This window comes from Eretmochelys imbricata, chromosome 10, assembly GCF_965152235.1.
Source record: "Eretmochelys imbricata isolate rEreImb1 chromosome 10, rEreImb1.hap1, whole genome shotgun sequence".
Lineage (NCBI taxonomy): Eukaryota > Metazoa > Chordata > Testudines > Cheloniidae > Eretmochelys > Eretmochelys imbricata.
This window is the reverse complement of record NC_135581.1, coordinates 3,591,358-3,608,318: the sequence shown is the minus strand read 5'-3', so window position 1 is coordinate 3,608,318 and position 16,961 is coordinate 3,591,358. Positions and strand designations below refer to the sequence as shown.

The 16,961-nt window shown below is 47.8% G+C and overlaps 1 protein-coding gene across 1 annotated transcript in view; it reads left to right on the top strand.

The window, feature by feature from the left end:
• The window catches only part of RAB26 (RAB26, member RAS oncogene family), a 210,230-nt gene that overhangs the window by 134,656 nt on the left and 58,613 nt on the right, over window positions 1-16,961 (top strand). Inside the window, exons 3-4 of the mRNA XM_077828741.1 lie at window positions 7,528-7,569; window positions 11,244-11,310. Coding sequence (XP_077684867.1) covers window positions 7,528-7,569; window positions 11,244-11,310 — 109 coding nt within the window. The remainder of the gene's footprint in view (window positions 1-7,527; window positions 7,570-11,243; window positions 11,311-16,961) is intronic.

The window sequence follows — 16,961 nt, the reverse complement described above, 5'->3', positions numbered from 1 at the left end:
TCACTGAGGTAGCTGTCTCCTCCCCATCCACCGTGCTCTCTAAATGCATGCAGGGTTGAAATCGAATTCCAGCTGGGTACTGTGTGTGAAGCCAGCTTATGTGGCTCTTTGCCCACCCCGATAAAGGAGGCTGCAGATTCACAATTTAAATGGGAAACTTGTCGTCTGACTCCCTCCTGTCTCTGTGGCCCATGTCGTGGCTGGAGAGTGAAGTGCCACCTTTTCAAGGGGATCCATAGGCTAGCAGATTGCTTCTCCTGGCACTTTGCTGGGGAGCGAGGGTGACTGTTAGAAGGGGCACTGTCAAGACACAGCTGATGCCTTATATTATTAACAAGGAAAGAATTTTTTAAAAATCAAACCCGCATCTCACAGGAGCTGAGGTTTACCCTGTTTTTCTGTTTGCAAATAATTCGCAATACTTTCCATAATGGCAGAGATGGTCACGGACGTCCCTTCTGGCCTTATGAATCAGTTTTAAAAGGGAGTACTAACAGGATGCTATCCACCAGCGCCCTCCACTTTGGATCCTCTTGCTCCTCTTGGACTGAGCTTGCCCTGGTTTGTCGACCTTGGGGGCACGCTATGTAAATTGTTGTATGTAACCTCTATGCAGGACAAAGGGTGACTCCTTTTTGGGGGGAGGAAGGGAGCTTTGTCCTTTTGGAGACTGGTGGTAGATAAGCTGCTGGCTTTGGTTCACTGGATAGTGCACTGGGCTGGGACTCGGTAGTCCTGGTTTCAATTCCTGTCTCTGCCACTGACCTGCTGTGTGACTGTGGGCAAGTCGTGGCCCCTTTGTGCCTCAGTTTCCCCTCCTGATCCTCTGTCTGTCTTGTCTTTTTGGCATGTAAGCTCTTTGGGGCAGGGGCTGTCTCTTGCTGTGTGTATGTTTTTCAGTGCCTAGTGCAATGGGGTGGCTTTTAGGTGCTCTGCTAGTAGTCAAAGGTGCCCAGAGTAATAGAGATGTGGGGTTTTTGCATGTTTTTATTATAAATTTAAATAAAATCTGTCGACAAATCTCAGTCTGTTCTAACCTTTCGCTCCGATGTGTCTTTAACTGTCGGGTTTTCATTATAGATTCATTTGTTCATAGCAGTCAAGGCCATAAAGGGACCATTATGATAATTTAGTCTGCCCTCCTGCATGCCCGAAGCGTAGAATTTCACCCATCAATCCCATACCTTCTGGTTGAGTTAGATGGAACTTTACAAAAAAAAAATCCCATTCATGATTTAGAGATTTCAATGAACAGAAAGTCTACGCCAGCCCTTGGAAAGTCATTCCAGTAGTTAATTACCTTCACTGTCAAAAAATTGTGCTTTATTTCTAGTCTGAATTTGTCTCGCTTTGGTTTCCAGCCCTTTGATCTCGCTCAGCCTGTGTCTGCTACATTAAAGAACTTTCTGCTAAATCTTCTCCCCATGTAGGTACTTATGGCCTGTGATCCAGTCACCTCTTAGCTGTCTCGTGGATAAACTACATAGATTGAGCTTTGCAGTCGTCTGGGGTTTGAATTGTTCTTGTAGCTGTTTGTTGATTCTATCCAATTTTTCAACAAGAAGATATCCCCCCGACTCCCCACCCCGCTTTTCTGCAGGCCCAATGGGATTTTAAGGTGCCAGCTCAGTGCAGAGGCATACTGTGGTGACAAAGATATTCTGAACAGGTTTTTCTGGATTCAGTCTCTGGATACGGAAGGAGATTCTCTATTAGGTAGTAATATTTTTCATAGTGTGTGGTTGATTATCTCTGTGACATAGATAATTTGTACATAGGACATTCTGCTCCTTGGTTCTGACTCATTCTCTTTAATCAGGAGAATAATGAAGGATCAATAGTGACTAACGAGTGCCCACCTGAGATGAATCCTTCTTTGGACCATGGTCTGGCTGAACGCTCCCCAAAGCACTGAGTAATAACAGTGGAGCAAACCAGCCATGCTGTGTTTATCAAAATCACTTTTTCCACCAGCTCTGCTTCTCACTGGTTAGTCTGTTGATTTTCCTTGATAATCTCATCCATCTTGAACTAGGATCTGCCCTGAGGTTGTTTCCGTCTTGGATGGGCTGCTCAGAGGGGCTCTGAAGTCTAGGCACTGGTCTCTGAATGGCTGGGGCAGGAGGGCAGAGGCTGGTGCTTCCCTCCCAACACGGAGGCAGTGGAGGCAGTGTGGGAAGGGAGCAGGGCCAAGGGGAACGCCAGCCAAGCAAGGGAGGGATGTAGAGCGGGGCTTGGGGTGCTCCCTGGCCCGTCCCCGCAGTCAGCCCTTCCTCAGCCAGAAGGGACAGCATCCGTTTTGCTTCTGAAAGAGGCTCGTTCCAGTCATACATGAGAGACGGTACTTGGGACTCAGCCAGTCGCCTCCAGTCATCTTCACCTCTCACCTTCTGTCGCCCCCTCGCCCTGGGGATCTCAAAGCACTTTACAGACTGAGTCTTGGGGAGGTGGTGACTTTCCCCAGTGAGACAGAGGCAGAGATGGAACTAGAAGCAGGTGTCCTAGCTCCCAGTCCCCTGCTCAAACCACTAGATAGACTCCCTCTTTGTAACTGTCAGGCCTCTAATGGGGAGCTTTCGCCCTCACCATCTCCCTGTGCAGAAGAGGTGATCTGACCATAGCAGGCACTTTAGAGTTTGTCTTGCAGCTGCGTAGCAGCCAGGAGAGCAGCAGAACGGCACCGCTGGGCTCGCGTGAGCGGCCCACGTTGCTGTGTCTTCCCACCAGGCAGTTTAGATGTGGAGATACAGTTGTTATGGGTTTGTTGATTTGGTTGATCAGCAGGGCTCAGGGTGGAAGCAGCAGGGACTGCCATAAAAAGGAAATAGGAGCATTAGAGGCTCGTTAATTGCTAGGATGCATCAAAAAAATGGATAGCGGTAATGCAGCCCATCTGCTGTAGCGCACAGCAATAACGTTTGTTTAAGGACTCGCTAACCTGCAAGTCAGGAGGAGAGCGGAACTGCTGCTTATCAGTGCAGATATAACACAGCCAGAAGCAATTCCGATCCACCCTCAGCTTGGCATGTTTGTCTACTGTGGGTACCGGAGCATCTGCGCACCTCACAATCGTCAGTGTGTTAGTCCTCCCCGCGCCCCTGGGAGGCTGTGCTGGTCTCTCCATCCTCTGTGAGGGACAGGGTAGAGTTCCTGTCTTGTCCCAAGTCACCCAGGTGTTTTGATTCCCAAGCTAGCAGCATAATCTCTGGCCCATCCTTCGTCTCCTTAAAGTTCTATCCAGGACAAGGGCAGTATGGAGGGACAGTGCAGAAAGTCTGACTGCTTCAGCTCGTTTTCTTATTGATTTTTATTGTCCAATCATCTAAAACACAGACAAAATGAACAAAAAGGAGAGTGAGTGTGTGAGAGAGAGAGAGAGAGAGCGCATCTCTATGTTTGAAAAAGAAGCAAAATTGGCAGGAAAAGAAGTGATTTTTATGTTTCTAAGGGTGGTTACTAACTGAATATTTGTAAGTAATTGGCTGTATCTTTTTAAAGCCATTAGCACAGCATATTGTAGCTCATTAATTTATTGCCAGAGGTCCTCCAGTCAGAGCTACGTGCAATAGTGTAAATTAGCACCAGTGATTCTGGATTTTAAATTGCCAAATATGTCTACCTTGCCGTAGACATTGACACTGAAAACGATTTTCTAGTTGTACCACAATATAAATTGTTTCCACGGGTGATTTTTATATAACATAGGAAGTTTTTTAAACAAGCGCCTGAGCACTTATGAATAAAAAATAACACCTGCAGCTAGGAGAGCTGTTACCAGGACTCCCCATCCTCCTGCTTCAGGGCATAAGTTGATCAGCAGCTGGAATCAGGGAGAAATTCCTTCCCCCGTATGGTGCACAGTTCCGTGCAGTTTAGATGTTTTATATTGTTCTCCAAAGTGTTTGTCATTGACTGCTGTTGGATGCAGGTTCCTGGGCTAGCTGGACCATTGGTCTGTTCTGGCACAATGGAAAGTGAGATACCAGGCGAGTGCAACAGGGTCTGGGATTTTGAGCTAGCAGGTGTCAGTCTGCTAAAACTCAAGGAGACTGCAGGCTAGCTGGACCATCTGGCTGTTCTGAAATGGCAATTGCTAGGTTTTTAAGAGCTCTGCTAGGTGTAGGAGATGGATACAAAGGAATGCTTTCTCATTCATATTCAGACCTCCATGCCTCCCAGTATATCCATCTATTTTAAGAAAGAATCAGATGAGGACCTGTCAGAATCCCCCTTGTGGGCATTAGACACAAATGATCCTCTGGGTTTGGCCTGTCTGCCAGTCTCTGGTGCAGTGACACCCAGAAACGCACATACTAGTGTGGTCTCTGGAGGGCTTCGGTTTGAAGGTGGGATTTTTAAAACTCTGGGATAGGCCCTGCCCCTTGAAGGGAGTAAATAAACTTACGTGCAGACTTTCTCTAGCATTGCCCCACCAGGTGGGGGTCATTTTGAGAGGAGCTGGAGATACGTGTACACAAGGGCAGCACGAGTAAAAGAGAATTGTAGGAACACGAGTCTTGTTTGTAAAATGTTTGTGCAGCGCCTAGCCCAACGGGGCTGGGGCCTGTAGACACTAGCTCAGTGCAAATAAAGAGTAGATAGCTCTAGGTAGACAGGTCTGTAATAGATTTTGTGTCACAGCCTTCAACAGTGAAACCTGGGCTCCCATTTATAAGCCCCTGCAGACTCCTTATGCAAATAAGGATGGGGAATCACTTGAAAATAGTCTCTCTCTCTCTCTGCAGTGCTTGTGGTAAAGAGCCAACTGAAGGGCCGGAGGACTTACCAACTTCCCCCCAACCCACAGTCGAGGGGAGGGTGGAGAGCTGACAGTCCATCCATACCTCGCTGAGAATTTTCCAAGAGCGAGGTCAGGCCAACCCTCCATCCCCTCAAGCCAGCGGGCTGGCTCTGACCTCCTTTACATCGCTCTACTCCATTGACATCGCTCCTGATTTGCACCCGCTCCAGTGTCCTCTGCCTGCTAGATACTGCCCCTCAAGATGTGCAAAGCCTGGCTTCACTGGTATCTCTGGTCACAGGGGGGTTGTGGCAGCTTTGAGAAGGGCTGTCAGGGAGGAAATCACCAGTTAATTTCCATAGCCCTAGAGAGTGGGACCAAATGGGCAGGTTGGAAATGGAGCCTCTGAGCCCATCAAAACAACATTTTATTTGGGGTGCGACAGCGGCATGGTTAAGGCCGAGCTGCTGCATGTGGTCACGCTTCAGACAACTGCCATCCCAGCATTCCTGGGGAGCCTCTCCAGAGTTGCAGAGCCCCCGGCTCCCAATGGATTTCAACTGCATTTTGCTAACTTGAGGTCAGGGAAGCTGCAGCTGGAGTCGAACTTGGTTTGCTGAGAAAGTTACGGTTTTCCTGCTGGTGGTGCAAAGTCCCTGCTCCTTGGGGACATCCCTTGGGAGAGGCGCTTGTGTCCTGCTGCAAAGCCTCTTCAAAGGGGATGGTCAGAATTAATCTGTCTCAACAACCTGCCCGTCTGCGTTAGCGGCTGCCAATAGACTGGTTGGGTTTGTCTGTAGGTGCCCAAGACTGGGACTGAGCTGGGGTTGGTTTCCTTTCCGGTGCGTCCATATACCTGCTGCTGAAGGAAAGTGCCTGGATTTGGGTCAGGCACCCAGGTTGAAAACGATCATTTTTCTTATTTATTCTCCTTTTGCAGTACAAATACTCCAAGTCTGTCTGTGTCGCTTCTGACACGTCTGTTGGGTTTCCTAATCGTAACGGAGAGACCTCCCTATGCTGGGAGCTGGACGTGACTTTGGAATAGCTCCTAAGATGGGTCTGTTCCCTGGGGGAAGTGCTGATGAGCTCCTGCCAGGCTCTTGCCCTGCAGAGGCACATTCTGAGCAGGGCTGGACGAGTCAGCGTTTTAAGGGTTGTTTTTTGCAAATATCGCTCGGTGGCAGAGGAAGATGGAGGCCTTGTCTGCCTGCAGTGCACAGTGTGGGTGAGAACACTCCCAAGGCAGTGAGAGAGGGAGCAGGGCCTAGCATTGTCTATGGAGCCCCAATATAGATTATAAGCAGCCCATAGCAGCACAGTGCTCTCTGCACCTATGGTCATCTTAACTGCCGAGGTGGTGACCCGCAGAGACTCCAAAACCCAGCGTGCAGTGCTGTGTCTTGATTTGAGCAGCCAGGCCACATGGCATGCTTGGCTCTGTAGACTCTGAGGACCCTCACCTCCATATTAAAGACATGGGCTTGTTCTACTGACAGGTTTCTAATGCATCCATTGCCAAGGTACCACCGTGCCCCTTCTTTGGGCACGGAGAGAGCGTCCCTGTTCTGTAGGACAGGGAGGAGTTCAGCGCCAGGATGTCCGTGCAGGCGTAGCGTTTGGGACTAGCCATCCGACCCCTCCCATTCTTTAAAGGCAGGTGCTGAAGTTTTTGGATTCCTGGCCCATGACTTGGGGGGGAGACTCGTGATTGACACTGCTGTTCAGATGGTCACCAGGACATCACGGCTGCAGGTCTGACAAGGTCACGCCAGTCTCTCCTGTGACCAGACACCTGAAGGTGTCCTGGGCCTGTACTTACGGAGTGTTTTCACTGACAAGTCTCATTCATGCCCACTTCAGGCAGTTAAATGGACACATCTCTGCATCTTCCCCCGGTGCGACACCCCAGCAAAGGACATGTGGCTTCTGATGGGCGTGACCTTGTTTTATAGCCTTCAGTTTAATATTGTGCATTAACACCATGGACTGTGCTGTAGGGGTGGTGCTGGGGCAGGATCCCAGAGGTCAGAACTAGCAGGCTTACCAGGAATGGAAGAAAACCTTCCTGTTGTGGCCGCAAGGACCTTTATTGAGGATCCAGTCTGACAGCCCTGTGTTGGCTGAAAGCTGGTGTAATGCAGACCTATTTGCTGGTGGTGCTTTGAATGCCCTCTAGTGTGTGTTCTCTAGCACACAAAGCATGTGTAATGACTTAATCCCTCCTGCGAAGAAATTTGGTACGATCTCCCCTTTGTAGATGGGGAAGCAGAGGTGTGAGAGCAATGGGCCGGTGGCTGAGAACCCAGAACCCAACTCCCAGAATGTGCTGGCAGAACAGTCTTTCAGAGGGGCTGAAAAATCAAGGTACTGACTGCCTTCGTTAGGGTCAGTAACCCCAGTGCCTTGCTAATTTCCACTCTGAACAATTACATTCTGCCTACCTAAAGTTCTCGCTACATTACTGTGTGGGGTTGATGTACACTGCTAAACCATTGCTGTGTTCTTCCCCAGCACTGGCTGCAGTGATCTCTCTCCAGGCATTAGCTGGTAAAGTGCTATGGATGAAAGGGGCTGCATAACTGAAAGGCTATTGTTCTTAATCAATACAATACAGAAGTGTGACAGTTACCTAGGAAAATCTTAAGTATTTGTTGGCCAGTTCCATACAAACTAATAAAATGTCAGTGCAACAAAACAAGATGGGGCAAATCCCTTTGCTTTTGTAACTCTGTCTAAATCTGTTTTGTACAGAGTTCTCATCATTCTTCTGTTTTCTCTTTCAGAATAAAGTCTTAAATGTGGATGCAGTGAAGGTAAAGCTGCAGGTAAGCCCCTGACCCGCATTCGTCAGCTCTGCATGAACCTGAACTCGTCCATGTCAGCTTGTTTGCTGTGGGGCTTAGTGCTGCTGGCTATGGTACCTAGCACCCTATCAATACCCACAGTTGATCGAGGGCTTCATGAAACCTTTCTGCACTTCCAAAAAAAAAAAAAGAAAAAGAAAGAACCAACACGTTGGTTTGGATTGGGTTTAGTTTTAAAGGATAGCTTGTTTAGGTTGTTTACCTTCTTTATTAATGAGCTGGATGTAGGACTAGAGAGCACACTGATCACATTTGCAGATGACACTAAGCTGGGAGTGTGGCCAGCACTTTGAGGATTAGAGCTAAAATTCAGAGGGATCTTGATATATTGGAGAACTGGGCTATAGACAGCAAAATGAAATTCAACAAAGACAAAAGTAAGGTCCTGCAGTGAGGGAAGAAAAACCTAATGCACAAATACAGAATGGGGGATAAGTGGCTTGGCAGCAGCACTGCTGAGAAGGATCTGGGAGTTGTGGTGGATCACAGCCTCAACATGAGTCCGCAATGCGATGCTGTTGCAAAAAAAGCAAATGCATTTTTAGGTTGTATTAACAGAAGCATAGCATGCAAGTCACAGGAGGTGATAGTACCACTCTACTTGGGGCTAGTTAGGCCTCTGCTGTTTAAAAAGGGATCCCCCACCTCCCCCGTCGCCATCACAGCATAGACCAAGAGACCATCAAACGATCACAAGTACTCTGGCAGAGCAAGACATTGCAGACCTCTGAACTCATGTAATGGAGCTGAATTCAGATCCGCTCAGGCTGAAGAATTCCCAGCAAGGTTGGCTTTCATATCTGTTGGGCTTTCTTAACAGGGTTCCCCAGTGTATGGTCTCCCCAGGGAATCTGGAGTTTTGCAAGAGATGTAAGGAACGTACCAGAGTGCTCTCTCCCGTCTGCAAGCGACTTTCGAACGTGTGCAGCAGGGTAATGAAATCAGCAATATCTAACACCAAACAAAGCATCAGCCACACGCTGAGGAGCAGCAGTTGGCAGAATATCTTTGGCAGTTGTGATTTTTGCATTAGTTCCTCTCTGTGACTATTTACCTGTTTCTTTGTCTTTATAATAGCTTTAGTGGGAATTTTTTTCAGCGCTGCTGAGAGGCATCTCTGGAGACAGGCCTTTGTGCACCATTAAACAAGTATAGCATAGTTGGCCGGAGTGCAAGCTTCCCCTGCCTTCCCTGCTAATGCCCCTTAAGCCTCATTGTGAGGGGTCACTTGGGGAAGGGAGGGGAGGCTAGTCTCCATGGTCCATTGACTGCTTGACCTCCCTGCTGGTTATTCTTCTGCTGGGGACACTGGTCTAAACCCAGCAGCTCTTTCCACATTGACGACTGAACCACCACTGGGTGAGAATAAATTCTGATTGGACACAGCCCCGATTCAAACCAGTTACTTGGATCTTGTATATACCTGGCATTAGCCTTGATTTCAGCTGCTGATTTAATTGCACCCATGCAGACAAGGAAAGCCACAACTAAAACTGCTGGCGGCCATCCCTACTTGAAAGTGTATATTTAAAAACAAAAAGCCATACCTTAAAACTCTACCAAAACAAGATACTCCATTGTACCCACTTCTCCCCCAGGGAGAAGATGAGAGAACAAACAACATGTTGCTTAATACACTACTGGAAGATGCTCAGATATTATGGTGGTAAGCTTTTGGTATAAGAACCTATATAGAACAGAATAGACACCAGGGTTCCACTGGTCTAAATCATGTCTTTCCTTGTCTGCAATGGCGGTGCATTATGATGGCTGAAATCCAGGCTAATTCCTGGTGCAGACAAGACCCTTGAAGTCAAAGACTCCGTGGTGAAAGACACTGTTACCCAGTCCCCTGATCCATCCCGGCCCCATGATATCTCAACTCAACATCTTCAGCTCCAAAAGAATCTGAGCTGCTGTAATGCCACAAGATCTGGCTGTCTTCTGTGACCTCGGTGCTGGAAGCTAACTAATAACATTAGCTCTCCTTTTCCCCCAATAGGATTGTGTGTTTCTGTGCAAACACAACACTGCATTAAAAACTGATAAATTCAATTAGTAGGTCCCCACACATCCATCCAGCAAATGGATTTTTGATTAAGGAGGCATTGTAGGCCATTTGTCAAAAGCCATCATTTCGGTATTCAGACATGCTGAAGAATGGTGACACGCCTCTTAAATATTTATTGCGCTTGTCACTTTTTCTATTCTTAGCCCTACAAACATCCCCCTGTTGCAAATTAATCATGTGCAAATAGATCAGACCATGAATTGTTGTTGAAATGAAATGTTAAAGTAATTTTCTCAGGAGTGCGCATTGTCACTGGATTTTATATTTATTTTCCAAAAGAATTTCTGGTTGGGTCTTAATTTTTCTCCCATCGTTGCTGAAACCCGCAATGTTCCCTCCGTCGCTCTGACAGCTGGTGTTGCTCACATGTGAGCAGACTGCTGAACTCCCAGCTCTGAATCACTTCAACCTGCGGTACGTGGCCTGGCAGAACATGAAGCCATCAGGCGCTGAGTGGACCATTTTCCATGGTGCTTCTCTTGGCGGGATGGAGACATGGAATGAGTAGCTTGTGGTGACAGCATGAGTGAAACAGAACCTGCCTGTGGCCAACACCTAGCAATGAAGTAATAACAAATAGAACTAACTGGCTCGATTTGCAAAGGCTTTGTGGTGTAATTGCATATACAACCCCTTGGCTGGGCCAGCTCACAGGTGGGCTGAAAGGAAAGAGATTCTGATCGCTAAGCACAAAGAGCAAATCTCTGAAAAGGTGGCTTCCATACTATTATGGGTTGGGTGTGACCACAGCCCTTCATTGAATAGAGTGGTAAGACACAATGAAGTTACCTGGTAGCTGAAACAATAACAACCTCCACCGCATACGCCGGCCTATGTCACCACCCACAGCAAGGCACTTGGGCAAAGGGGGTTCACTGGCTATTCTTTTGTGAAGGTGCGTGTGTCTGAGAAAGCATCAGAAAGACCAGAGAAGCTGGGAGATAAGGGGAAGAAAAGCCAAGAGCAGTCACACTGGGAGTGTGGCCCTCAAAAAAGCCGGGAGAGCGCTTTTGGGCAGAGTGTTGTCTGAAAGAGGCTGGGAGCGATGAGCAAAGACATGACCTCCTGTTGCTTGATTCCTGCTGGGTTCAAAGAAACAGGACTTTGAATCAGGTGCTTCTTTGATGCAATCCTGTTTCTTTAAAAAGGCTGTGCAGTCATAATTTCTAACTGGACCAACCCACAGGACCCCAACATTTTTGGCTAACCACTTGAGTCAAAAGGGGTAACTTTATAGTAGAATTAAAACAATAATTAGCAGTCCAATCAGAAGCTGCCATCTTGATAGCACACTGGTGCAGGGATGATTTGGGGACTGCAGGTCCCTTTCAACGTGTGACTAAGCAGGAGGCTTCCAAAATCCTCATTCCATTGCTTCTCTGGAGTCCTTGGATCAGCTCTAGCTAGCCCCTCCCCCTTCATTCATTTTAAACTTAAAATAAATGAAACATCTTTAAAAGGAAAACAAAGGAGCCCAGTGTATCCTCCCAGCTCCCAGAGCAGCCTGGGCTGGTTTGAGCAGCTTGCATTGTGTCTGATGGTGCCCTGTCTTTGCCCTTTTCAGATCTGGGACACCGCAGGGCAGGAGAGGTTCCGCAGCGTCACTCACGCCTATTACCGAGATGCCCACGGTAAGAGCTTCTCTGCGCTCCCTTTTTCTAGGGGGGCCAAATAGAGTTTAAAGGGACAGTGTTAAGGGCCCCCGGGATCATGGATCCACACAGAGCGTCATGCTCCTGGCGGGTCCCTGTTGCTGCTGTTTGAGTTTGTGCTCCTTGCTCGGGCTGGGGAGTGAGTCTAGACAGCTCTGTGTTAGCGTCACTTTCCCCTCCTGGTTTCTGTGCCATAGCCTGCTGCTGGTGTGTCTGGGGCACAGCTAAGGTGACCAGATAGCAAGTGTGAAAAACTGGGGACGGGGGGGTAATCGACACCTATATAAGACAAAACCCCAAATATCAGGACTGTCCCTATAAAACCAGGACATCTGATCATCCTAGGCACAGCATGGCAGGAAGGGAGTCCATCATTTAAAAAAGAATCTCCCAGGGAGATTTAAAATTATCTCCTCTATATTGTCCAGCTCCTCAGTGACTGAGCAAATGTCACGCCTCCCACACCACGCTATTTTACGGAGCTGTTATTGAAAGTGGACGCTGTTAGCACCTGAAAACACCCTTCATTCCTAGCGTTAGTACCAGAAATGCAGGTGATTTTTAAATGGAAAGAATTTTAAAAGATTAAATTGATTCATTTTCGGCCTCATCCTGCCTCTGTTGGAGTCAGCGAGGAAATCCACGGTGCAGGCTCAAGCCCTGTCTGCCCTTTTCCTGGGGCAAGGAACACAGACTGGTTAGTTTCACATTTAAGAGCCTCTGCTGGTGGAAATTGGCAAGGCTCTGTTGAAGGCTGTCAGGAGAAACTGACCCTTTAAGGGAGCTGGGCTCATTCTCACCAGTGCCAGGTTTAGCTTACTCCTCATGTGAAGGGAATGATTGGTTCTTGGAAAGACTCCAGTGCAGCCCCCATGCAAGATTTTGTCTTTCACGCTCAGAACCCACCCTTTATCAGTGGGGCTCTGCCCCAACCTGAGTGGGTGTTTAACAGCTGTGGGCAGGCTGGTGGAACAATTTGTAGAGTTGGGGTGCTGAAAGCCATTGAACAGAACAGTAAACCCCATATATGAGGGAAGCCAGGCATTCAGCTGCCATTATTCCTTCAAGCCACCCCCCTAGATCCTACCTGTGGGTCTCAGAAGCCAGATCTCGTACCATTCTGTAGTGATGAAATCTCTGCAGTAACGAACGGCCAATAGGGACAGAGCTGGAAGGAGCTCTAATGATATGGTATGCTCTCCCTTTGAGAGTTTCCTCTTCCAGAGCATCCCCAGCCCTCTGTTAAGCCATCTCCAGGCCGACCTCTTCTCTTCCGTTTCTGCCCAGGGAGCTCCAGTCAAAGTGAACGGGAGCGCCATAGATCTGTCAAGGGAAGATGAGACATTGGTGTGTCCCTCCTGGGAAATGGTTACTGAACAGCACGTTCTTGTAGTTCCAAGTGAAATGAGCTGTAATAATGACAACAGACATTTATGCAGCTCCTTTCCTTGGGGACAGCTCAAGAGTGCTTGACAAACGGTATATGCAGGAATCTTCGGGGCGGCTGGGGAGAACGCAGCTGTTGCTCAACATTTCAGGGAAGAAATGAAGGAGAATCCCAGGTCTTTGCAGAGGGATCTAAGACAGGAAAATGGAATCACCCAAGCGGGAATTTGGGCAGTACTCTGGGCTCTCTTTTCAGAGGATGTCTAAAAAAAAATTTTATTTTTCACATACACCGTCTCAGGCAGAATATTGGTTTGAAATGTTTCAGTGTTTCACAGGAAAATTTCAAAATGAAACAACTTTTGTCACTAGGAAATTTTGAAAAAATTGAAAATTTGACATGTTTTCCTTTTTCTTCCCAGTTCTTGTTTTCTTCGGTTGCCAGTGAATGCAATACAGGGAATAATGGGTAGTATTTTCTTCACCCCTTTTTCCTTTTCTTTTCTTTTTCCACTCTGTAACATTTCCAAAGATGGAGAAATCTTTGAAAAATCCGACTGGAAAATGGGAAATGGGAGGGGAAGAGGAAAGCCCTAGCTATCGCCAGCACTCATTGTATCGCACTGAAAGGTGAAAAACGAAAAAACGGAGAGGAGAAAACAAAAGCCTAAAACTTCCAAAGTCTTTGTTTTTTAAAAAAATTTCAATTCCAAACTATGTTTAATTTCAAAGTTTCCCTTTGAAATCTCTCTCTCTCTCTCTCTCTCTCTCAAAAAAAAAAAAAAAAGAAAAGGCTGATATTTTTCAATGAAACCCCATTTTTCCATGGGAAAACTTTGACCACCTCTAACCACAAATAGTTAAGCCCTGACCTGTGTGCAGAAGGTAAGAGGCCGAGCCCCCAAGAGAGCTCTGCTGGGGCAACGGCTCAGTACCAACTTGAGGCAAAGATTCGTAGGTTCTAAAGCCAGAAGGGACCATTACGATCCTCTAATCTGACCTCCTGGGTAGCACAGGCCAGAGAACTGCCCCAAAGTAATTCCTACAGCAAATCTGTTCGAAAACTCCAATCTTGGTTTCAAAATTGTCGGTGATCAAGCCTCCACCATGACCTTGGGTAAATTGTTCCAGTGGTTAATTACTCTCACTGTTAAAAATTTAGGCCTTATTTCCCATCTGAATTTGTGTATCTTCAGCTTGCAGTCTTTAGATCATGTCCTTTCCCTGCTAGACTGCAGAGCCCATTGTTAAATATGTGTTCCCTGTGTAGGTATTTATAGACTGTGATCAAATCACCCCTTAACCTTCTCTTTGTTAAACTAGATCAATTGAGCCCCTGGAGTCTATCACTATAAGACATGTTTTCTAATTATTCTCATGACTCTTCTCTAAATCCTCTCCAATTCATCGAGCTCCTTCTTGAGTTGTGGGCACCAGAACTGGACACAGGATTCCAGCAGCAGTCGCACCAGTGCCAAATGCAGAAGCAAAATAACTGCTCTGCTCCTCCTCGAGATTCCCACGTTCGCTCTTTTGGCCACAGCATCACACTGGGGGCCCTTGTTCAGCTGATTCTCCACCACAACCCCCAAATCTTTCATGTACCGAGCCACCAACACTGTTTCTTACTGGTCCTGCTGTTTTCCTTGCAGGTCTTCCGCCCACATTCTGAACACGGCTGACTGCTTGGATTGAGAGAGCAGATAAGTTCACATCCCCAAGCCAGTGCACCTGCAGGCTGTGTGCTTAGTGTTATCTCAGTGCCTCTGACTGTTAGGTGGTATCTCAGGCGTGCTTTCTTTGGAGGAAAAGCCAGCTGGCTTTAAGTGTATTGATCACCGCAAACTGGAACTCTTCCTTTGCAACCCAGTGATATCTACAGATGCTTTCCTTCTGTGAAATGAAGATTAACCTTCCCCCACTGAGCAACCCGTCTGACTTCTAAACAGTCCACATTTAATCAGCGCCTTTATCCTGTTCGACAGAATGAGAGTACTCTTGGGAGATGGTCGCATACTCATGTGCAGAGGGCCCCATGTTGGTGAAAGGCCAAGGATCGCATGTAGCCAATGGAAGGCTTGCAAAGATCACGTGCATTGCAGGGAACATGCCAAGCTAATATCCCGAGCATCCTCCTTGCCTTGGCATGTCATGTACCCGTGGCTCTAGTGCTTTGTTGGCATGTGGGTGGTCTTTTCTTGGCAAAACTCCCCATCAGCCTATGTCTTGAGTAAGGATTTGGCTTTTGGGTGTCACTATTTCACTGTGAATGATTCCAAGTGCAGCCGGGTAGGGGATAATGTTATAGTTACTTTGCTCTGATGATAGTGTTAGGAGAACCTTTGCTCTTACTTGGTGTGAAATTCAGAATCGTGAGTTAGTGACTTACACGGGTTTTTATTCATTTATTCCGATCTGCTGTAGCTATTGTGTTCAGTCACAGAAATAAAGCATAGACTTTTAGAGGAACTGGGACGTAAAGCTTTGGCTCCCTGAACAGTCTCAAGCCAATATTAGATGTACCCATGAACAATGCTGGAGAAAGGAAGGCAACTCACCGTCCTTTCACAGAATTGATTTATTTGGTAAGACACGGTGTCCTTTGTACGTCGGGCATGTTGTACTTGGTCACTTTGTAGGTTAGTTCTAGGGGATGCTTCCCAGCAGGTTATCAGCCCAGTGGTCAGTATCTCAACCAAAGCCCTGCACCCAAGCGGTCCTGGACTTTGCGGAAGTTGGGATCTTCATCCAGACTTTGTGGCCCCAGTGTATCGACCTATCTGCAGCATCTGTAGATGTGGTAGGGCAGGGGCAGCAAGGGACCGACTGGCTGGCGACTAGCCCTAGAGCTAACCTTCTCGTACATCCCCTTGTTTGGGTGCCAGGGAGAGCTGGGGGAATTGGGGGCAGGAGGGGAGTGGTGGAGAGGCAGGGTTTGAGTTTCACTTTTCAGGGGGCCGGGGGGAGTTTTCTTGTTCCTCTCTGAGAGGGAATGGAGCAGCGCACCCCAATAGAGAACAGGGACGGGGGAGTGTCAGGGCGGGTCCCCCTGACCCCGGCTGACCGCTGATTTTTTTTTTTTTATCTGCGAGGCTGATGTTAAAATGCAAAGCAAGTGGAACTCCGGAGTTTGCGTTTTAATTTCATATTCGTTTAAGACAGAATATGTGGCTAAGCCAGGCACTCAGAACATGCTCTGCAGGGAGGGGCGTGGAGTTACCTGAAAGGCCTCGATGCTGCGCCAGCCAAAGCTCTCCTGCCTGAAATGGGAGTTGGAGCAGGCCTCTAGGGCTTGTGAAGGTTGCTGAATTGAGACCCCTGGCAGCTGAATTCTCTGCCTGTAGATGCAGCAGCGGCGTAAGACCACACACTGCACTGCCCTTGTACCCCCACGTGACCCTGGAGGGGGCCTCATCCGAGAGGACAATCTCCATCTCCAAAGTTGGTCCATGGCACTTCTTGCTGAGTCCCCGTTCAAGGGACCAGTTGTTGCCAATTGTAATGTGCAAACATAAGCCACTGAACAGCCATTAGCTCGGGGTGGGTTTTGGTCATTCACCGCTGACCTGGCCAGGATTCAAACCAGTGTTTAGCCATTAAAGGCTCACTGTCACATTCTCATTCTCCCCGGTCATCCAGTCCTCTGTCGTCTTTGGCACACTGAGGTACCAAGCCCCCAGACATATAGCATGTGCGCTGTGACTGGTGCATTGCACTGGAGCAGGCTTGTCCATTTGGGGTCTCCCCCAGGGGGTTGTAGTAGTTTGGCCTCTGCTATTTTTTCCCTTGTGTTGTGCATTCTTCCAGTTTTTTCACGTGATACACGAAAGAGGGAGATGCCCTTCTGCCCCCAGCCTGAGCTGTTCCTGTAAGAGTCTCCCTGAGCGACAGAGGAGCATCATGGGAAGAGGTTACCGACCAGGCGAGAGAGGCACTTGTGTAAACCACTGTGATAATGCGCAGGACACTCGGCTCCTGAACGAGATGCCTGGGAAGTTCCCGTTCTTGCCCTGTGTCATTTACAACTGAATAATACCTATAGAAAGGGCCTGATTCACATTCCCACGAAGGCCCCTTGGCCCCCGTCAGGCAGTCATGAAGGAGTACATGTGAGACTCAGGCCCAAGGTGGTGTAGACCAGTCTGTGAAGGCACTATGCAGATGTGTCATCTCTGTTCATCGTCCTTGCCAAGATTTTGGTCATTTCTTAGAATCATAGAATATCAGGGTTGGAAGGGACCTCA